The sequence below is a fragment of the Coregonus lavaretus genome (assembly GCF_964263955.1).
Source record: "Coregonus lavaretus genome assembly, chromosome: 10".
Lineage (NCBI taxonomy): Eukaryota > Metazoa > Chordata > Actinopteri > Salmoniformes > Salmonidae > Coregonus > Coregonus lavaretus.
The window spans coordinates 39,387,427-39,410,733 of NC_139997.1; the positions used below are offsets into that span (position 1 = coordinate 39,387,427).

The following is a 23,307-nucleotide window of genomic DNA, read 5'->3' on the forward strand; positions in this document are numbered from 1 at the left end:
AAGATATCGCTTCACTAAATTAACCTTAATCAATACAGTTATGCTCTAGTTTCTTCATTTCCCCCTACAACTAGCCTATTGTACAAGGCGTTTTAGGTTTCAAAGGTTTTTGTAGAATTTAAATGCATCCCCAAAGTGTGTTATTTGTTTTCTCTATTAGTGTATTTAACTTGCACAAACAAAATAACATAAGTAAATGGTAACCTCTTATTGATTTGGTTATTGTTCTACGACCAAGGATGTTCTTTTGGTGCATACCGTTATTCTGACTAAGACAGAGAACATTGGGATGGTTTTATGTGACAGCTGGCTCCCTCCACAGCACTTTTCAGCCAGACACATTTCATCTACAGATCATCCACATGCGTGCTGCTCTGTTTAGAAAATATCTTGCTCATGTGCTGGACCTACAAGTACGCTGGGTTTTAATGATGCACACACATATACAAGTTCACATACATGTTCCTCTCTATCTCTCTCTCTCTCTCTCTCTCTCTCTCTCTCTCTCTCTCTCTCTCTCTCTCTCTCTCTCTCTCTCTCTCTCTCTCTCTCTCTCTCTCTCTCTCTCTCTCTTGCTCTCTCTTGCTCTCTCTTGCTCTCTCTCTCTCCCTATCTCTCTCTCACTCACTCACTCACTCTGTCAGACCCACACACATCTACAGACTCAAGCATACACACACCACCCCCTCTCTCCCTTCCTCTCTCTTTCTTTTCCTCTCTCTTTCTCCCCCCCACCCTCTCTCTCTCTCTCTCTCTCTCTCTCTCTCTCTCTCTCTCTCTCTCTCTCTCTCTCTCTCTCTCTCTCTTTCTCTCTCTCCCTCTTACCCTTGTCTGTCAGTGTGATCAATGGCTTGACTTCCTCTTTTTGCTAAGGCTGTAGGCTGTATACAAGAACACAGGATTCGCCTGGTGCTGCTCTCAGTTTCACAGCAGCAGCAGCAGCCAGCAGTGCTTGAAGACAATTATATCTAGAAAACACGCCGGATTCCCTCTGCAGTCAAGATGAGTGCAGGGGATGTGGTCTGCACCGGCTGGCTCATCAAATCTCCCCCTGAGAAGAAACTAAAGAGATATGTGAGTAGGGGAACAGGCTGGGCGGGTGGCTGGCTTCTGTGCTATTCTGATGCATTTTACCCAAGCAGTAGTAGTACCAGTTCCTGCTGCAGAGCAGTGTGTATGTGTGGGATTCTCAGCCATCAACACAACTGCACTGCAATGCCGTTAGTTCACAAGATACTGTTGGTTTATTTTCCGAAATGAAGCTTGCAGAGGCATGTAGAATCATGACCATTACATGCCTTTTTGTAAACAGTGTTTTCATGCAACCTCACCTGTGTTTTCCTCCTCATTTTTATAGTAGTGACCATTAATTACATACTGTATGACATGCTGGTCATGCTGAAAATAAAATGTTGATGCCCTTCAGCAAATGCAAATGTATTTGAAACATAGAAACTGCTTATAAACCATTATGTTTACAATTTTGAACTTTGTTTAGAATTTCATAATTTGCAAATGGGGTTGCCTCTTATTAATAATTCAAGTGCAGTATACTCTAATGCTAACATGTCTGGATTAGCGTGTTTGACCAGAAGTGAACTGAGACAAGTGCCTTGCATGGCAATCTGCAGTGTTTCTGTAGGGGTCATGTGAGAGTGTTGTTGTGTTGTGTATGGAGGAAAGGGGGAGGCTACCCATTCTGGGATGTGTATTGTGACTGTTGGTCTCTCATTCTGTGAAAATTTGGGAGGTATTGCAAAACATGGGAAGTACTGTCACTGCCTAGCAGTATGAAATGACCAGGCTTTATGATGGCTGTTTGCACTTCCTCTCTACAGAGGAGAGAGGAGGAGGGCTTTTCTGAAAACTAGCACAGAGAAAGGGGGGCAGTGATAATTCACTGGAGGGAGAGTCACTTAAGAGACACAATTTGGTGGGAAATAGTTCAAGGGCTTTGTGGAGGACACAGACAAACAGGAAGGACATGGTTTTCCATTGCAAGGACCAGACTAGCCAAACTCAACAGCAAAGTGTGTGGGCATACGTTGGACTCCTTACACACACCAAGTGACGGCCCAGAGCAGGTAGCTCTTAGAAACATTGATGATCAGACTCAGATAATCAGAGTGTAAGTCACAGACAGTTTAAATTCTCCAACACAGAGGTCACAGCTACCATTGCTAGTGGCCCATGCTGTTGTAAACAAGGGTAAAAAAAATAATGTAAGGTAAAATAGTAATATGTTCACATTTTCTATATAACATAATAATAGTGTTATACAGAATATCATGGGGGAACATGATCCAAACAAAAATATTATGATTTAGAAATTGAAACATCATTCTCAATAGAATAGGCCTAGTTTATTTTACAGCAGAGTTGAGCTCACGCTCAATAAGGTAGTTATCACCCACAACAAGGAAGTGTTTTCATGCATGATTCTATAGAGGTTTCTAGAGCGTGAGTATATTTCCCGTTAGCGGGTTAATTATTCTCACATTATGCATTTTAAATGTGATTTGACACTCTGAAAATGTACCACTGATGAGGGACATGAGCTTCCCTGCTTTCTGTCTCTCTGCTCTCTACTAGCACTGTGTGATGCAAATTAGGATTTGCAACTCGTCCACTGTTTATGGTTGATTTGAATAGTATAGGCACACCAAGCCAGAGTTTTGGTTTTAAACAAACAAACAAACAAACAGTCTGAGCATGTTCATAACTCTCTAGAAAGATCATCACAAAGAGATATAATGTATTCCCGAATTGGTGGCTGGTGGGTTATAGCACACATTTACTTTGTCAACTGAGATAGGAAAAATTGCTAATACCTCTGCCTCTTCAAAACAAATCACGTATTCTTTATGGTAGGTTGTTTCACCAAATGTACTCTCAAAGCTCAAAAACTGCTGTTTCATTTTAGGTCATCTAGTGTTCCATGCCAAAAGACTTCTGACTAATTGAATAATGCATATGAATCACCTGAAGGCTGAATTTATGAGGCAACGGTACAAAAATGTACAACTCCTGCTAAAAAGGTGGAATTGGAAATGGCTTTAAATAATACATGGGTGAAGTTTGAAACAGACATAGTATTGAGGTCAGTCATGAATATTTGACAGTTAGAATATAGATGGACCTATGACTCATAGCCCATGTGAGTGACCATGAGGTCATCACGATCAAGACCAAAACATTAACAATACTTCATTTAGGCCTACTTATTCAGTATCAAAATGAAGAGTGCCAGCTAAGCATCAAATTCCCATAGCATTACAGAAAACAAAACCCCTCCTATACCAATCAGTATCCATACTGGCATGAAAAACCCATATCAGCAGAAAAAGAGGTTGCCTTTTTAATCTTCCCCAATAAGTCCCCAATAAGTTAGTGACCCACTGCAATACAAATAGGTTTTTGTTCGTGTCAGACATTCTTTTTGACATAGAATTAACTTACTCTTCTCAGCACTTCTGGGTAATATTGTTGTCAGTTCCAGTACCAAAAGCAAGAAAAAGGGTGTTGTCTATAGTTGAGGTAAATTAAGGTTTTGTAGCTAAACTTGCCACTGAACATGTTCAGAAGAGTAGTCATACATTTTCCTTGTATGTTCCACGATTAATTGTGTGTGACAAACTGATTGACACAGGTCACAATGCTGGAGACTACATGAGGATATAAGACAGTGCTTTGTACAAATCATCTTTAGTCACGGTCAGGGGACATAAAAATAGTAAAAAAAAATCTGTATTGAGCTACCATGCTCAGATTGTTCACTGATAATGGCGCCTTGCTTCTAGCTCTTAGGAAACTTTGCAGTATTTTGTTTTTTATGTATTATTTCTTACGTTATTAGCCCAGAATTTTTGTTTTGTTATTACATACAGCCGGTATGAACTATTGGATATCAGAGCGGCGGTAACTCACCAGCACTACCAGCATTACGACCAGGAATACGACTTTCCCGAAGCGGATCCTTTGTTCGCACCCCCCAGGGCAATTGAACTGATTCCAGAGGCCGACCCAAAACAACGCCGGCCGAGGAGAGGTACTCGGAGCGCTCTTCTAGTCCGATTTAGGAGGCATGCAAACCACCCACTGCTTCCGAGTATATTACTCGCTAATGTTCAGTCTCTGGATAATAAAGTTGACGAGCTCAGGGTGAGGGTTTCTTTCCAGAGAGACATCAGGGATTGTAACATACTCTGTTTCATGGAAACATGGCTCTCTCGGGATATACTGTCCGAGTCGGTCCAGCCAGTTGGGTTCTCAGTTCATCACACAGACAGGAATAAATATCTCTACAGATGCACAATTGCGAGCATCCTGTCGCGCTATATCACCGCCTGGTACGACAACTGCACCGCCCGCAACTGCAGGGCTCTCCAGAGGGTGGTGCGGTCTGCCCAACGCATCACCAGGGGCATACCAGCCCTCCAGGACACCTACAGCACCCGATGTCACAGGAAGGCCAAAAAGATCATCAAGGACAACAACCACCCGAGCCACTGCCTCTTCACCCCGCTATCATCCAGAAGGCGAGGTCAGTACAGGTGCATCAAAGCTGGGACTGAGAGACTGAAAAACTGCTTCTATCTCAAGGCCATCAGACTGTTAAATAGCCTTCACTAGCACATTAGAGGCTGCTGCCTATAGACATAGACTAGAAATCACTGGCCACTTTAAGAAATGGAACACTAGCAACTTTTAATAATGTTTACATATCTTGCATTACTCATCTCATATGTATGTACTGTATTCTCTACTATTCTACTGTATCTTAGTCCATGCCACTCTGACATCGCTCGTCCATATATGTACAGTGAGGGAAAAAAGTATTTGATCCCCTGCTGATTTTGTACGTTTGCCCACTGACAAAGAAATCACTGGCCACTTTAATAACGTTTACATATCTTGCATTACTCATCTCATCTGTATATACTGTATTCTAAACTATTCTACTGTACAGTGCCTTGCAAAAGTATTCACCCCCGTTGGCGTTTTTCCTATTTTGTTGCATTACAACCTGTAATTTAAATTGATTTTTATTTGGATTTCATGTAATGGACAAACACAAAATAGTCCAAATTGGTGAGGTGAAATGAAAAAAATAACTTGTTTCAAAAAATTATACAAAATAAACAACGGAAAAGTGGTGCGTGCATATGTATTCACACCCTTTGCTATGAAGCCCCTAAATAAGATCTGGTGCAACCAATTACCTTCAGAAGTCACATAATTAGTTAAATAAAGTCCACCTAAGTGTCGCATGATCTGTCACATGATCTCTGTATATATACACCTGTTCTGAAAGGCCCCAGAGTCTGCAACACCACTAAGCAAGGGGCACCACCAAGCAAGCGGCACCATGAAGACCAAGGAGCTCTCCAAACAGGTCAGGGACAAAGTTATGGAGAAGTACAGATCAGGGTTGGGTTATAAAAAAATATCCGAAACTTTGAACATCCAACGGAGCACTATTAAATCCATTATTAAAAAATGGAAAGAATATGGCACCACAACAAACCTGCCAAGAGCGGGCCGCCCACCAAAACTCACAGACCAGGCAAGGAGGGCATTAATCAGAGAGGCAACAAAGACACCAAAGATAACCCTGAAGGAGCTGCAAAGCTCCACAGAGGAGATTGGTGTATCTGTCCATAGGACCACTTTAAGCCATACACTCCACAGAGCTGGCCTTTACGGAAGAGTGGCCAGAAAAAAGCCATTGCTTAAAGAAAAAAATAAGCAAACACGTTTGGTGTTCACCAAAAGAGAAGGTACTCTGGTCAGATGAGACTAAAATTGAGCTTTTTGGCCATCAAGGAAAACGCTATGTCTGGCGCAAACCCAACACCTCTCATCACCCCGAGAACACCATCCAGTGAAGCATGGTGGTGGCAGTATCATGCTGTGGGGATGTTTTTCATCGGCAGGGACTGGGAAACTGGTCAGAATTGAAGGAATGATGGATGGCGCTAAATACAGGGACATTCTTGAGGGAAACCTGTTTCAGTCTTCCAGAGATTTGAGACTGGGACGGAGGTTCACCTTCCAGCAGGACAATGACCCTAAGCATACTGCTAAAGCAACACTTGAGTGGTTTAAGGGGAAACATTTAAATGTCTTGGAATGGCCTAGTCAAAGCCCAGACCGCAATCCAATTCAGAATCTGTGGTATGACTTAAAGATTGCTGTACCCCAGCGGAACCCATCCAACTTGAAGGAGCTGGAGCAGTTTTGCCTTGAAGAATGGGCAAAAATCCCAGTGGCTACATTTTTAAATTTTAGTCATTTAACAGACGCTCTTATCCAGAGCGACTTACAGTTCAGTGAGTGCATACATTTTCATACTGGCCCCCCGTGGGAATCGAACCCACAACCCTTGCGTTGCAAGTGCCATGCTCTACCAACTGAGCTACACGGGGGGTCGATGTCAGAGTGGTGTGTGTAGGTGAGTGGAAGGAATCAAGCGCAGGACCCAGGATGACTTCAATCGTCTTTAGTAATGTTCCCAAAGCAACGAGAACAAGGAGTCGCCAACCCAACCGGGTGGCGCACACAATTACGCACAAAACACACAGTGCGTCAAAACAAGAAAAGCGCACGCAGTGCGAGCTCTCGGGAAAACACAACGAGAGAATAATATAAACTTCACAGAGGCAGGCTGACAATGAACAATCACGCATAACACCTGACCCAAACACACGAGCTAAATAAGGGAACAATTAAGACACAAATAAGGGACAGGTGTATTGAACAGACAAAACCAAAAGAACATGAAACATAGAACGGTGGCAGCTAGTACTCCGGAGACGACGACCGCCGAAGCCTGCCCGAACAAGGAAGAGGAGCAGCCTCGGCCGAAACCGTGACAGTCGATGACTAGATGTGCCAAGCTTATAGAGACATACCCCAAGAGACTTGCAGCTGTAATTGCTGCAAAAGGTGGCTCTACAAAGTATTGATTTACGCTCAAGTTTTCTGTTTTTTTTTCTTACTTCTGTTTGTTTCACAATAAAAAATATTTTGCATCTTCAAAGTGGTAGGCATGTTGTGTAAATCAAATGATACAAATATAGGAAAAATGCCAAGGGGGGTGAATACTTTCATAAGCCACTGTATGGCCAATATACCATGGCTAAGGGCTGTGTCCAGGCACTCCGTGTTGCGTCGTGCATAAAAACAGCCCTTAGCCGTGTTATGTTGGCCATATAGGGCTCCCGAGTGGCACAGCGGTCTAAGGCACTGCATCTCAGTGCTTGAGGCGTCACTACAGACCCCCTGGTTTGATTCCAGGCTGTATCACAACCGGCCGTGATTGGGAGTCCCATAGAGCGGCGCACAATTGGCCCAGCGTCGTCCGGGTTTGGCCGGTGTAGGCCGTCATTGTAAATAAGAATTTGTTCTTAACTGACTTGCCTGGTTAAATAAAATATACCACACACCCTCGGGCCTTATTACTTAAGTCTATTAATACATGCAACAGTACAGTATGTTGATCTGTCTGGCTCCCTGTATCCTAGGCATGGAGGAGGCGATGGTTTGTTCTTCGAAGAGGACGTATGAGTGGGAACGCAGATGTGTTGGAGTACTACCGAAACACGACCTCAAAGAAGCCCATCCGCACCATCGACCTGAGAGAGTGTGAGGTTCAGATGCAGATGGAGCAACGCCTGGTCAAGAGGGAGTTCCAGAACCAGCACATCTTTGTTGTCAAGACGTCGTCTCGCATTTTCTACCTGGTGGCCAAGACTGAGGAAGAGATGAACAGTTGGGTCAGTCAGATCAGGGAGATCTGTCACTTTGGACCTCTCGATGATGGGACAGGTAAGGAGCTTTACACAGTTCAATACGGTCACAGTTTAAACGCCTTGGGTGTCAGAAATGCGCTTTACAAATTAAATGAATTATTATAATTAGTTACAAAATCACATTAATGTGTTCAATTTCTACAAAGAATATAGAGAAACACTGTTTGGTATTCAACTCTTGTTGGAGGATTTCGTCCTGTGACATACAGTAAGTATGTGTGTGCATGTGTGTGTGTAGAGTAGGCATGTTTAGGGAAGGTTGTCTATATTCAAGACTGAGATAACAAACCATTTAGGTGAGTCTGATGATTTCTCTGTGTTAGAAATTGTCATGAGCATCGTAAAAATGTCTTGAGACATGACTGGTAAATCAATGAGTGGACAATATTAATTTGTCATGTGCAGTTTTTCATTGCATTTAAAGGAGAAGTTTGAATTAGTGTTTATTCTCATTAATGCTCCAGGCCAAGTATGATGCTGACTCTAAAGTTCTTGGCTGTTAAAGTCCCTGGGCTCAAGAAATGTACTGATGTCCCTCAAGGACATATTGTAATATATGATTTATTGATGGTAACTATTTTAAGAGTATTAGGTTGAGGTTAGATACCTGTTTCGCAAAAGGGCCCTGACGTACAATCAGAAAAGTGCACACTAAATGATAGACACACACGTATGCACACACACACACACACACACACACACACACACACACACACACACACACACACACACACGCACGCATGCACACATCTACCTCAATGTTGTAGCAATAATCAAATCAGAAGCATTTTGCAGAGAGCTTCTGATTACAAACATAAAGTAAAGCAGTGGACAGTGCTGCAGTAAAATGTGATTTATTTTACCCAATTCAGTTACAAGCTATCTTTCTCTGTGAAACTCATAGTGCCATAGATATTACAACTCTCCACAGGCATGCAAGTTCAGCTAGGGTGATGCTTGAACAGTTAGACACCAAGCTCTCTTGCCTTCATGTCCTATTAACTCCAAACCAGGGGGAGAGCTGTGGATAAGAGCTGTCAGTTGGAACATTTAGTTAAACATTGTTCTGTGTGGAGCAGATAGGGCCAACTACATGATCTCCAGACAAAGAGAAGAGATTATAGCCCAGAGGAACAGTGGCAAACCCCAGGCTTACACATTACTGGGAATGATAACACAATGTCAGACATTCAGTCAATGAAATCCTGAACTAGTTTACTATTCAGTACACACAAAAAAAAAACTTCCATTGTGTAAAAAAACACAGCAGATACTGCCACAATTGTATTATTTTCTGCAGTTTCATGTGCTGAAAAAATAACAGCTTTAGGCTCTGCCATGATGTTACAATATGCCTCTTATAGATACTATAAAGTACTTACAGCATTCAGTATTCAAAGATGAAAATAATTTTCAAATAGCAGTTACAGTGTATCTCATTGTCTCCAGAAATATGAATACACAAAGCTATGATAGACCAAACCGTTATATTCTACCACATGGTGATACTCACACTCATACTTTGGTCTTTATAACTATACTGAACAAAAATATAAACACAACATGAAACAATTTCAAAGATTTTACTGAGTTACAGTTCATATAAGGAAATCAGTCGATTTACAGTGGGGAAAAAAAGTATTTAGTCAGCCACCAGTTCTCACACTTAAAAGGATGAGAGAGGCCTGTAATTTTCATCATAGGTACACGTCAACTAAAAATTCCAGAAAATCACATTGTAGGATTTTTAATGAATTTATTTGCAAATTATGGTGGAAAATAAGTATTTGGTCACCTACAAACAAGCAAGATTTCTGGCTCTCACAGACCTGTAACTTCTTCTTTAAGAGGCTCCTCTGTCCTCCACTCGTTACCTGTATTAATGGCACCTGTTTGAAATTGTTATCAGTATAAAAGACACCTGTCCACAACCTCAAACAGTCACACTCCAAACTCCACTATGGCCAAGACCAAAGAGCTGTCAAAGGACACCAGAAACTAAATTGTAGACCTGCACCAGGCTGGGAAGACTGAATCTGCAATAGGTAAGCAGCTTGGTTTGAAGAAATCAACTGTGGGAGCAATTATTAGGAAATGTAAGACATACAAGACCACTGATAATCTCCCTTGATCTGGGGCTCCACGCAAGATCTCACCCCGTGGGGTCAAAATTATCACAAGAACGGTGAGCAAAATTCCCAGAACCACACGGGGGGATCTAGTGAATGACCTGCAGAGAGCTGGGACCAAAGTAACAAAGCCTACCATCAGTAACACACTACGCCGCCAGGGACTCAAATCCTGCAGTGCCAGATGTGTCCCCCTGCTTAAGCCAGTACATGTCCAGGCCCGTCTGAAGTTTGCTAGAGTGCATTTGGATGACCCAGAAGAGGATTGGGAGAATGTCATATGGTCAGATTAAACCAAAATATAACTTTTTGGTAAAAACTCAACTCGTCATGTTTGGAGGACAAAGAATGCTGAGTTGCATCCAAAGAACACCATACCTACTGTGAAGCATGGGGGTGGAAACATCATGCTTTGGGGCTGTTTTTCTGCAAAGGGACCAGGACGACTGATCCGTGTAAAGGAAAGAACGAATGGAGCCATGTATCGTGAGATTTTGAGTGAAAACCTCCTTCCATCAGCAAGGGCATTGAAGATGAAATGTGGCTGGGTCTTTCAGCATGACAATGATCCCAAACACACCGCCCGGGCAACGAAGGAGTGGCTTCGTAAGAAGCATTTCAAGGTCCTGGAGTGGCCTAGCCAGTCTCCAGATCTCAACCCCATAGAAAATCTTTGGAGGGAGTTGAAAGTCCGTGTTGCCCAGCGACAGCCCCAAAACATCACTGCTCTACTGCTCTAGAGGAGATCTGCATGGAGGAATGGGCCAAAATACCAGCAACAGTGTGTGAAAACCTTGTGAAGACTTACAGAAAACGTTTGACCTGTGTCATTGCCAACAAAGGGTATATAACAAAGTATTGAGAAACTTTTGTTATTGACCAAATACTTATTTTCCACCATAATTTGCAAATAAATTCATTAGAAATCCTACAATGTGATTTTCTTGATTTTTTTTCCTCATTTTGTCTGTCATAGTTGACGTGTACCTATGATGAAAATTACAGGCCTCTCTCATCTTTTTAAGTGGGAGAACTTGCACAATTGGTGGCTGACTAAATACTTTTTTTCCCCACTGTAAATAAATTCATTGGGCCCTAATCTATGGATTTCACATGACTGGGAATACAGGTATGCATCTGTTGGTCACAGATACCTTAAAAGAAAAGTAGGGGCGTGGATCAGCAAGCCAGTCAGTATCTGGTGTGACCACCATTTGCCTCATGCAGCGCGACACATCTCCTTCGCATAGAGTTGATCAGGCTGTTGATTGTGTTCTATGGCATGTTGTGCCACTCCTCTTCAATGGCTGTGCAAAGTTGTTGAACGGGAACACGCTGTCTTACACGTCGATCCAGAGCATCCCAAACGTGCTCAATGGGTGACATGTCTGGTGAGTATGCAGGCCATGGAAGAACTGGGACATTTTCAGCTTCCAGAAATTGTGTACAGATCCTTGCAACATGGGGCCGTGCATTATCATGCTGAAACATGAGGTGATGGCGGCGGATGAATGGCACGACAATGGGCCTCAGGATCTCATCACGGTAGCTCTGTGCATTAAAATTCCCATCAATAAAATGCAATAGTGTTTATTGTCTGTAGTTTATGCCTGCCAATACCATTACCCCACAAGGTGCACCTGTGTAATGATCATAATGTTAAATCAGCTTCTTGATATGCCACACCTGTCAGGTGGATGGATTATCTTGGCAAAGGAGAAATGCTCACTAACAGGAATGTAAACAAATTTGTGCACAACATTTTAGAGAAAAAAACTTTTTGTACATATGGAAAATTTCTAGGATATTATATTTCAGCTCATGAAAAATGGGACCAACACTTTATATGTTGCATTTATATTTTTGTTCAGTGTATAATTACCTCAGTTACTGAAAGCCCAACAGAGATGATTGCCAGTAATGAAGTAACGGCAATCTATTAGTTAAGCAATGTGTGAATGATGAGAACATTGATGTTTCCTCGTATATAGATCTCAGGCTCCTGTCTGCATGTTCTCACCGCTCAACTAAACCATTTTAACAGAAAACTAATAGTTATAGCTATGTTCTACTAGTCAGCACCTCGCCTCAAATATTGTCAATAGAAAATTCAAACACATGAATGCACAGCACACAGTCACAAACTACAGTATGTACTGTATATGGTTTGGAAAAGTAAAGAAATACTTACTTTTTCCATATTTACACTGCATGGTCTTTCTTTTCTCATTCTTATGTTTTATGGTGCTGGTCAAATAATGGTTACTCTACACATGTCACATATTTACACAACATGGACTGAGTATACAAAACATTAAGAACACCTTCTCAGGCATTGACCAGGTGCAGGGGTGCAACTCAATATTAGGAAGGTGTTCCTAATGTTTGGTATACTCAGTGTATAACATGTTTATACATACACATGTGTTGTGGTTATACTGTACCATAGTGGACTTTTTATTAGCAAAGGGGTTACTCAGTCTGAATAGTTACATGGTGTGGGCTTCGTTTACAGTAAGGGGGACATGGACAAGGGCAAAAGCATTAAAAGCACTGTACAAATTCATTCCACTGCCACCTGCTGGAGAGTACTGACAACTACGTTTCAGAGATCACATTTATCAAGAGAGATCAGGATTCCTGTCTGACTCTCGCCCAATGTCTGTGTAACATTATCCTGAGCCAGCCCAGAACTAATGTAGAAACGATGGATTTCTTCTCTCTATTCTCACTATTCTCCCTCGCTCTCTCCACATCTCTCTGTCTCTCAGAATCAGAGGAAGGTTTCTCTCACACCCCAACCCCCCAGCAGCCTTCACCAGTGCTCTCCCGAAATATGTCATTAATTTCCAACCATGACTTTATGGCCAATGGCAACAGCAGAGTGGAGATGCCTAGCCAGATGGAACCCAACCATCCACTGGACTACCTCGTCCTCTCACAGTGTGAGACAGGGAGGTTCAGCATCTCTAGGTATGTAGCCTCTCAAACATCAAGCTGGACACAATATCAACACCACACGTTGTTTAACCCTCTACTACACACATTTAGTTTTTTCATTGGAAAAAAGGTTAATAATAAAATTATAATAGTTTGCCTACTTTCAGTTTATGTGACAAAACAAGCAAGTAGAGTGTAAAGAATCATTGTACCATCTAAACCGCTGTAAAATATATTTTCAATAACCAAAAATATTTCATTTTCAGCTGTTTGAAGCTGGTGTACAAAACCGAAAGTACAAGACGCAAAAACGAAATTTAAGAACAGAAAGCATAGAAATAGTGCACATAGAACAGATCTACCACTTCTTAGACTTGCTTTCAATGAGAATTACATATCTATAACTCACATTTCTATGTGAATTTGGTCAGGTCACCCAAAAAGTTACATATTGCAGCAAACAAAAAATAATACATCGTATTTTTTGAAGATGTAGGCTTTCTGGTAATGTATCAATAATTTCAACAACAAAAAATTACTTTTAACCCCCACACCCAGATATTTGTTTTGCCTCAGGGCAACTCTATGCCATAAGGGTACTAAAACACCAAGGAAAATCTGATATTTTCAGAACATTTATTAAGTGAAATACAGTAGAAACAAGACTATTTTCATAAGAAAATACAAGTTGGGCATAAACTAGTATTTCATTGCCTCTCAAACCTGATTCTGGGGTCCATTCTTCCTCACTGTCCTCAAGCTCACTGTCCTCACTATCAGAGGGTATGATCCTAACTGCTCAATTAGGCTCCTTGTGCCCTAGAGTTTTCCTGTGTCCATTGCCTGTGAATGTCAGTGGATATGTTGGAAAAAACATTGACCAAGGCCATCATTTTAATCAAATTACATGTCTTCCATTGAGTATGATATTGCCCTGATAAGTAGCCTAACTGCTCAATGTTGCCCTGAGGCAACAAAATATGTTAAAAACCTATCAAATATGCTTCTTTAGAGGGTTGTCAAGTTATCTCTATTTAAACATACAAAATAATTAAATGTATCTTACCCTTCGCTCACACCATGCCCTCACGTCGCTCTGCTTCCTGAAGACGGTCCCTCCCCCAATTGATACATCATACCAACTTTTGCACCTCATTGGATTGTCATAACATATTGTGATGTTTAGGTTAAATGATGATAAACGATAAACACTGTATTTTTCTTTGACTTTCTTTTATAGATGCGACAGCTTTTCAAACTCTGAGAGATCTCTGGAACAAAATTCATCAGACGCTACTACTGAAGATGTCTTCTCTTCACCCCTCGGCACTGATCCTTCTCTGTCTCCCTTTGCCCACACTGCACCATCTCCGTCCCCCTTCCCCCACACTGGACCATCTCCGTCCCCTTTCCCCCACACTGGACCATCTCTGTCCCCCTTCCCCCACACTGGACCAACTCCGTCCCCTTTCCCCCACACTGGACCATCTCTGTCCCCCTTCCCCCACACTGGACCATCTCTGTCCCCCTTCCCCCACACTGGACCATCTCCGTCCCCTTTCCCCCACACTGGACCATCTCCGTCCCCCTTCCCCCACACTGGACCATCTCTGTCCCCCTTCCCCCACACTGGACCATCTCTGTCCCCCTTCCCCCACACTGGACCATCTCCGTCCCCCTTCCCCCACACTGGACCATCTCTGTCCCCCTTCCCCCACACTGGACCATCTCCGTTCCCCTTCCCCCACACTGGATCATCTCCGTCCCCCTTCCCCCACATAAGAACGCATGACACCCCCTTCAGCGCACCATGTGGCCCCACGTCAACCTCTTCCTCTCCTCGAACTCTCCATCGTACACCAAATGTCTTCCAGTTTGACAAGCCATACTCTTCTGCCATATTGGAGGCAACTAGTGATGGACTAACTCCCCCTCCTCTGCCCCCCAAGCCTGTCCACCTCTTAGAGCACCTCAGTGATGACGGCTCCCACGGGCCTCTGGCAGGAATTAGGCAGCGGCTCACAGGCCAACCTGCACTCATCCCCCGGAGGATCTCATTGTCAGGCCTGCCAGACCACTTCAGAAGAGGTACAGTATATAACCAGCAGAGTCCTTCAGTCTAGGCCAGGGTTCCCCAACTGTGATTTTATTTCGACCCCCAAGTTTTCTGACAATTAAAAAATATATATATATTGTTGGACATCAGACTCTAAAAACACAAGGAAATCAGCTCCAAGTGATTTTAATTTTGGAAATCTGATCCAAAGTATTCCCACACATAATAGAGATATATATGTGATTGTATAAAAATCTGAGCAAGGTTTGAAATGATTATGTTTTAGTCAAATATGATATCTGTTCGGGCTTCTTGCGGTCAATTTGTAGTCTCCAAATTTCTAATTACACTACATGGCCAAAAGTATGTGGACTTTGGCTCGTCGAACATCTCATTCCAAAATCATGGGCATTAATATGGAGTTGGTCCCCCCTTTGTTGCTATAACAGCCTCCACTCTTCTGAGAAGGCTTTCCACTATATGTTGGAACATTGCTGCGGGGGCTTGATGTTGGGTGATTAGGCCTGGCTCGCAGTCGGCGTTCCAATTCATCCCAAAGGTGTTCGATGGGGTTGAGGTCAGGGCTCTGTGCAGGCCAGTCAAGTTCTTCCACACCGATCTCAACCAACCTTTTCTATATGGACTTCGCTTTGTGCACGGGTTCATTGTCATGGTGAAACAGGAAAGGGCCTTCCCCAAACTGTTGCCACAAAGTTGGAAGCATAGAATCGTCTAGAATGTCATTGTATGCTATACCGTTAAGATTTCCCTTTACTGGAACTAAGGGGCCTAGCCCTAACCATGAAAAACAGCCCCAGACCATTATTCCTCCTCCACCAAACTTTACAGTTGGCACTATGCATTGGGGCAGGTAGCGTTCTCCTGGCATCCACCAAACCCAGATTTGTCCGTCTGACTGCCAGATGGTGAAGCGTGATTCATCGCTCTAGAGAACTCGTTTCCACTGCTCCAGAGTCCAATGGCGGTGAGCTTTACACCACTCCAGCCGATGCTTGGCATTGCGCATTGTGATCTTAGGCTTGTGTGCGGCTGCTCGGCCATGGAAACCCATTTCATAATGCTCCCGACGAACAATTCTTGTGCTGACGTTGCTTCCAGAGGCAGTTTGGAACTTGGTTGTGAGTGTTGCATCCGCGGACAGACGATTTTTATGCGCTATGCGCTTCAGCACTCGGCGGTCCCGTTCTGTGAGATTGTGTGGCCTACCACTTCGCGGGCTGAACCGTTGTTGCTCCTAGACATTTCCACAATAACAGCACTTACAGTTGACCGGGGCAGCACTAGCAGGGCAGAAATGTGAAGAACTGACTTGTTGGAAAGGTGGCATCCTATGACGGTGCCACGTTGAAAGTCACTGAGCTCTTCAGTATGGGCCATTCTACTGCCAATGTTTGTCTATGGAGATTGCATGGCTATTTGCTTGATTTTATATACCTGTCAGCAAAGGGTGTGGCTGAAATAGCCAAATCTACTCATTTGAGGGGGTGTCCACATACTGTTCCGGCCCCCCGACCATCCACTCAATAAAAAATAGGCCGCGGCTGAATCTAGTTGATGATTCCTGGTCTAAGCCCTTCATACCTGGCTCCATATACTGTATGCTCATCAATGAGGTATATGTAATAAATATAGTCAGCACATGTATTGATTCTGACCTAACATGTTTCCAACCACACAGTATGCCTGGTGTCATTGTTTCTGTTATATAACATGACAACCACCTTCATTAGTGATATTTCTGTCTTATCTAGGAGACATTGAGGGGAATGCATTGAGGAGCAGGAACAAAAGGCTCAGTCTCAATTTGGTGAGAAAACATGTACTTACAACGGAGGGGAACTGAATGTTTTGCACATAATGTTGTTGAATAGTTCATAGCAGGGAATAATTCTTAACTGTCATTCTTTCCTTCTTGAATGTCAAACAACAATATATGATTTACAAGTGACTTATTACAACATTCTAGGCACTGGTGTACTTCAAATTACTAAGTTGGTCTGGTCTTCTTGTCTTGTAGCCACATGTCATTGACACACAAAGTCCATACTGCCATGAGGACTCATACGTGTCCATGGCCTCTCCGCCTGTCTTTGTTGGTGAAGATGTATCGGACGGCTACGTCCCTATGAGCCCCACTCCAATCAGCTTCCTCAAGGCTAATGGCAAAACAGAGGCCCCTCTCACTCCCACCCCCCTTTCCACTGCAGATCTACATGAGGATCAAGAACCACCTCCAATCAACAGGGATCTCAAACCACGCAGGAGAGGTAATGAGCAAAAAGGAAGTAAAAAAACATGTCTAAAAGGGCTACATAATGTATTTAATCCTCATTCTAGCAGTGGGTACTAAGTAGAGGAAGCATAAAAAATGCTTTCATAAGCATGTATTTTGCTGAAAAGCACAATGAATAAGGTTTTCACATTCTATTGAATCTTGTGACTCCCTGTGAAAGTGTCCTTTCGGGACAGTATTTCCTGAGTCAACATTTGCAGCATGACTCTTTTTGAAATATTGCTGTTTCAACACAAATGTCCTTTGTTGGGGGAAAAGTACAGCTGATCATTATTGTCCGATAGAGAATTTGCCTCACCTCACCATGTTGTTTCTCTGGTTCGCAGCACGGCCTCCACCACTGGACCTGAGGGGCCTGTCCACTATCAGAGAATGTCCGACTCATATGCCTTTGATCAGAACCATGACAGAGCCAGGGTGAGTCAGAAATATAACTCTCTTCATCCTGAACTCTCAGCTCTCTTTCTGTCCAAATTCTAAAATGAAAAAAAAGCTGGATTTATTTGTGTGTTTGTTTGTGTTGTTCCCAGCAATTCACTGCAAGGAAAACTGGGATTTAAAGGAGACCAAGAAGCCAGCATTCCAATAGTAAAGTTACCTTCTATATTGACATCACAAATATTTATACATACACTTTCATTTCCGCAATCTTCAGCGAGAAATAAAGTACCCAAGTCACTTCATAGGTAGACTGCTTCCCTCCCCTACCATGAATAATTCAGCTGTTGTGTCTAAACTCTGAGTTCCAAACTGCCTAAAGCAGGGGAATAAAGCTTTGAGCATCATGATTATTTATTCATGTTTGGGGTACCAAGAAAGGATTAAAATATTACAATTGATATTCACCTGAAACTAGCAATACAAAATGGAAAATGTTCAGTATTGGTGAACCATATGACATAACATATTCAGAGATCAAAAATATGGATGAATGTGAGGTGAGACTCATTGTAACTGAGATTCCTTTAATTTCAGGAGTCAAGGCAACAGCTCTTCTCTACAAACGAGGGAGCCTCCCAGCCGTGGCTTAGGAGATCAAACCTCGACTACCTTTCACTGGATTTCAATTCTGCATCCCCCTCTCCTGTGCAAAAGGTAAGCTTGATTGAATAGACAGAGGTCAAATGGTAGGAATGGGTTTTGTTTCCAAAGCAAGACATTGATTTGATTTGATTTGACAATTTAAAAAACATAAGAATGTTACACCAGGCAACAGATACATATACCAAAATTGTTTAGGATTATATACACAAAAAAGTCAAAATACTTGTTTCCATTGTGGTTCTCTCATTATGGTCCTCTCACTGAATCAATTCAACCATTTAACAGCATTAGAAGTGCCTGTCTTTCACTTTGAGCTGCCACTGGCAGCTTTAAAGGACCTACATTTACCGTCATCATCCACTGCAATTCCCTCTGTTCATTCTAGTGTGTGTGGGCATATCAAGAATGTATTAATCTACAGTAATATCACTTTGTCTCTGCCTGCTTAATTGATACACATGACAGTTAACAGATTGGTGTCATACATTTTAATTATTGCTACTATAACCAATCTAGGGGAAGAATTTGACATTTGTTGCTATGCTCACTCTTAGGGTTTAATCTGCAATTGAATGTGCAATGCGCCTGTATCTAGGAAACAGGTCCTTTAGGGACTCCATATATAGAATGCATAGGGTGGCAGGTAGCCTAGTGGTTAGAGTGTTGAGCAGGTAACCGAAAGGTTGCTAGTTCGAATCCCGAGCTGACAAGGTGAAAACGTGGTTGATGTGTCCTTGAGCAAGGCACTTAACCCTAATTGCTCCAGGGTCACACATGAATATTAATACATGTGAAATAGGACAAATAAGCACCCACCAAATTATTGTATTCTGTATGTGACATTTTCTTGAAGTGCCACTTTTGCATTGACTCTTATGTTAGAAATCAAGCCAAAATATTGGTCTGTGTCACCATCTGAGCAGTGGTGCAGAATAGGTTTTCATTTCAATAGTACTTAAAACCACATGTACTGGTCAGACCTTAAAACAGTGAACACCATACAGTGCATTCGGAAAGTATTCAGACCCCTTGACTTTTTCCACATTTTGTTACATTACAGCCTTATTCGAAAATAGATAAAATAAAAAATGTTCCTCATCAATCTACACACAATACCCCATAATGACAAAGCGAAAACAGGTTTTTAGACATTTTTGCAAATGTATTAAAGATAAAAAACAGAAATACCTTATTTACATAAGTATTCAGACCCTTTGCTATTAGACTCGAAATTGAGCTCAGGTGCATCCTGTTTCCATTGAACATCCTTGAGATGTTTCTACAACTTGATTGGAGTCCACCTGTGGTAAATTCAATTGATTGGACATGATTTGGAAAGGCACACACCTGTCTATATAACGTTCCACAGTTGACAGTGCATGTCAGAGCAAAAACCAAGCCATGAGGTTAAAGGGATTGTCCGTAGAGCTCCGAGACAGGATTTTGTCGAGGCACAGATCTGGGGAAGGGTACCGAAACATTTCTGCAGCATTGAAGGTCCCCAAGAACACAGTGGCCTCCATCATTCTTAAATGGAAGAAGTTTGGAACCACCAAGACTCTTCCTAGAGCTGGCCGCCCGGCCAAACTGAGCAATCGGGGGAGAAGGGCCTTGGTCAGGGAGGTGACCAAGAACCCGATGGTCACTCTAACAGAGCTCCAAAGTTCCTCTGTGGAGATGGGAGAACCTTCCAGAAGGACAACCATCTCTGCAGCACTCCACCAATCAGGCCTTTATGGTAGAGTGGCCAGACGGAAGCCACTCCTCAGTAAAAGGCACATGACAGCCCGCTTGGAGTTTGCCAAAAGGCACGTAAAGACTCTCAGACCATGAGAAACAAGATTCCCTGGTCTGATGAAACCAAGATTGAACTCTTTGGCCTAAGGGGATTCTTTTTCAGTGGCAGGGACTGGGAGACTAGTCAGGTTCGAGGGAAAGATTAAGCAAAGTACAGAGAGATCCTTGATGAAAACCTGCTCCAGAATGCTCAGGACCTCAGACTGGGGTGAAGGTTCACCTTCCAACAGGACAACGACCCTAAGCACACAGCCAAGACAACGCAGGAGTGGCTTCGGGACAAGTCTCTGAATGTCCTTGAGTGGCCCAGCCAGAGCCCAGACTTGAACCCGATCTAACATCTCCGGAGAGACCTGAAAATAGCTGTGCTGTGACGCTCACCATCCAACCTGACAGAGCTTGAGAGGATGTGCAGAGAAGAAAGGGAGAAACTCCCCAAATACAGGTGTGCCAAGCTTGTAGCGTCATACCCAAGAAGACCCGAGGCTGTAATCAAGTGCTGAGTAAATAGTCGGAATACTTATGTAAATATTATATTTCAGTTGTGTTTTTTGTTTTTTTGCAAAAAAATATAAAAACCTGTTTTTGCTTTGTCATTATGGGGGTATTGTGTGTAGATTGATGAGAAGAAGAAAAAAACAATTTAATCAATTTTAGAATAAGGCTGTAACGTAACAAAATGTGGAATTAGCCAATATTTTCAGAATGCACTGTACACATACTGCATGTATCATCTCATTGGTTTGGTTTTATTGCTCCACCTTCCATCTGGATTCAATAGCCCAGATGTAAACAATACAGTACATTGTGGAATTGGCTCAAATAGCACTTGCAAGGTGTAGTTGTGTCCATTTCCATGGTAATGAATCAGTGACTCATTGTTTTGGGGACAAGTCATTCACAGAAAAAAGACTTAGCGAAAGGAATACTAATGGATGGAATACAGGCTGCACCATAGAGAGGACATATGACATTTATTATAGCCACTGAATAACTGACAAAACAGCATCCATTTACATTTGTTTTTCACTTTATGGAAAGGTGGGAAGGGTTGTCTATGTAAGACTGGTAATTCTAGTCTGGATACAGGTTTTGATTGAATAATGTCCTTACCTTAGTTTACTGTACACCAACTCTGCTGTGATGTCTTCCAGAAGCCCTTCCTTGCTGATGAACACAGGGTGGACTATGTGCAGGTGGATGAGAAAAAGACTCAGGCCCTGCAGAACACTAAGATGGAGTGGAAGGATGTCCGGCAGTCTAAAGTGTAAATCAGATGGAGAAAAAGTAAGATGGGATAAAACACAAATACTTTCCATTTCACAAAACAAGCGGAGCAAATGCAACATCAGGTTCTTTCATGTACAAAATAAAAGCACTTTGAAATGCATCAGATATAAACATCTATGAGAGAAGAAAGTAGACGTGTTGTCAAAGAAGGTTTAAATTACTGGTTTGTAGTTTGGGGGCATCAAAATTCACTATAAAAATATCACATCAAAGTTACACTGTGAATGTCACCTTACCATGCACTGGGTCACAATGCTGTTTTTGTATAAAATGTTATGCAATGAAAAGGACATTGCTCATTGCTCATTCTTTCGCTGAAACAGATTGTATGGATTCTTAATTCACAGGAATTCAGGGATTATGTTTTTATATGAACAATGGTCTGAGTTTGAGATCATCTTAAACCAAATGAACACGTGTCTAAGTGTTAGCCCTGGAATCCTAAAGACAAAGATATGCATTAATGCTTCTGCCCAGCGCATTGTATTTGTTGTTGTTTTTAAAGTTCTGATGCCTTGGATTGGCAGCCAGCAGGAATAGAGCCATGCAATCTGTAGTCATGCACATAGGGAGTGAATGGAGTGGTATCTATCATTCAGAGAACTCATACAGTATCAACAGGATGAACATCTCAGACCTGATACTGTGTAGGCCTAACAGTACTGTGTTATTACTGTTTAACAGAAGACCTGTTTATATCTGCTTCTAACATACATCCTTTGTCCTGACCTTGTCCACATTCTGATTGTGCCCTCATTTTCAGACAGGTGTAAATTATTAAAAGACGCATTGTGATCTGATTGAGATCAGATCTTCTTGACCACCTCTGGAAGTATTCAGGGACCCATTGTGTCTGGATATCTTACAAGTGTAGAAGGATCTGGACAGTGAAACCATTTAAATCATCATTATCCCGCCTTCTTAGCTTCAAAGGCAAGCCAGCATTGGGATGCAGGGTGGTATGCTGCTGTCATCAACATGTCTTAAAATAAATAATATTTTGAAAGAATGCCTGTCAGAAAATGTGCATACAGGGAGGGACCAGGAAATATGGTCACAAGGCAGACACAGTGGATGGATATGAGACAGAAAATGTGGGCACAATCAGAATGTGGACAAGATCAGGACAAAGGACGCATGTTAGCGCCAGGTATAAACAAAGCTAGATGGTACCGATGACTCAAACCACAATATCCACACCATCTCGATAGGTCAATCTACAGCAGAAAGCACAAATCACTCAGTGTGCCTATCCTAAACTTGGTGAGGGTAACTAACTACCTTACAATGAACGGTCTGCTCACAAATGTTGGAAAAGCCATACAGTCTTAACTAGATGTTTCTACAGATGAACCCATTGAACCCATGATTTTAGCATAAGCGGTACCATCTTCAGGTTGTGAGTTTTACTGTTTAAATGTATGCTTTAACGTGTCCGTGTAATGTATGCAGATGCACATCTAAGAATGTTTTCATGCTTTAATAAATCACTATTACCTGAAATACATTAGTTGTCTTTATTAAGTCATTCACAGCTACAGTAGTAGGCTATACTACATCATTGATTAGTGTAAACAACTGAAAGGTTGTTACACACAACCAGCAGGCTACCAGGTCTACCACTTCCCTAACTAGCCAGTTGGGGGCCATAGTGCAATTATACTGTAGCTTATCCTTGAATTTCTCAGTTTCAAACCTAATTTGACTCGTTTAAAGTCTTCATATAGTCCTTCAACATACATATCTGCAATAAACAATAAATTGATTTCTTTACACATTAATGGTCATTCTTTAATAGTAGATCTTATGCATGGTTTCGCTTACAGGTTGGTGTGCTTCATTAAACTGTCTTTTGGTACGTTAAGAGGGAAATATAAGGAGAGATGGTGATTCTTGGGAGAAAAAGTCAATATAAACACTTGG

General features: G+C 42.2%; 1 protein-coding gene across 1 annotated transcript; it reads left to right on the forward strand.

The window, feature by feature from the left end:
- Positions 1 to 1,002: 1,002 nt before the first annotated feature.
- On the forward strand, positions 1,003 to 22,878 carry LOC311135563 (GRB2-associated-binding protein 3-like; the record flags this gene model as incomplete). The annotated part of the gene is made up of 11 exons (XM_084169574.1): positions 1,003 to 1,074; positions 7,527 to 7,830; positions 12,715 to 12,916; positions 14,124 to 14,225; positions 14,496 to 14,971; positions 16,712 to 16,767; positions 16,978 to 17,227; positions 17,580 to 17,670; positions 17,784 to 17,841; positions 18,229 to 18,348; positions 21,249 to 22,878. 11 exons carry the CDS (start codon positions 1,003 to 1,005, stop codon positions 21,363 to 21,365), a joined length of 1,848 nt encoding a protein of 615 aa, XP_084025700.1. The 3' UTR covers positions 21,366 to 22,878.
- Between the last annotated feature and the right edge of the window lie 429 nt (positions 22,879 to 23,307).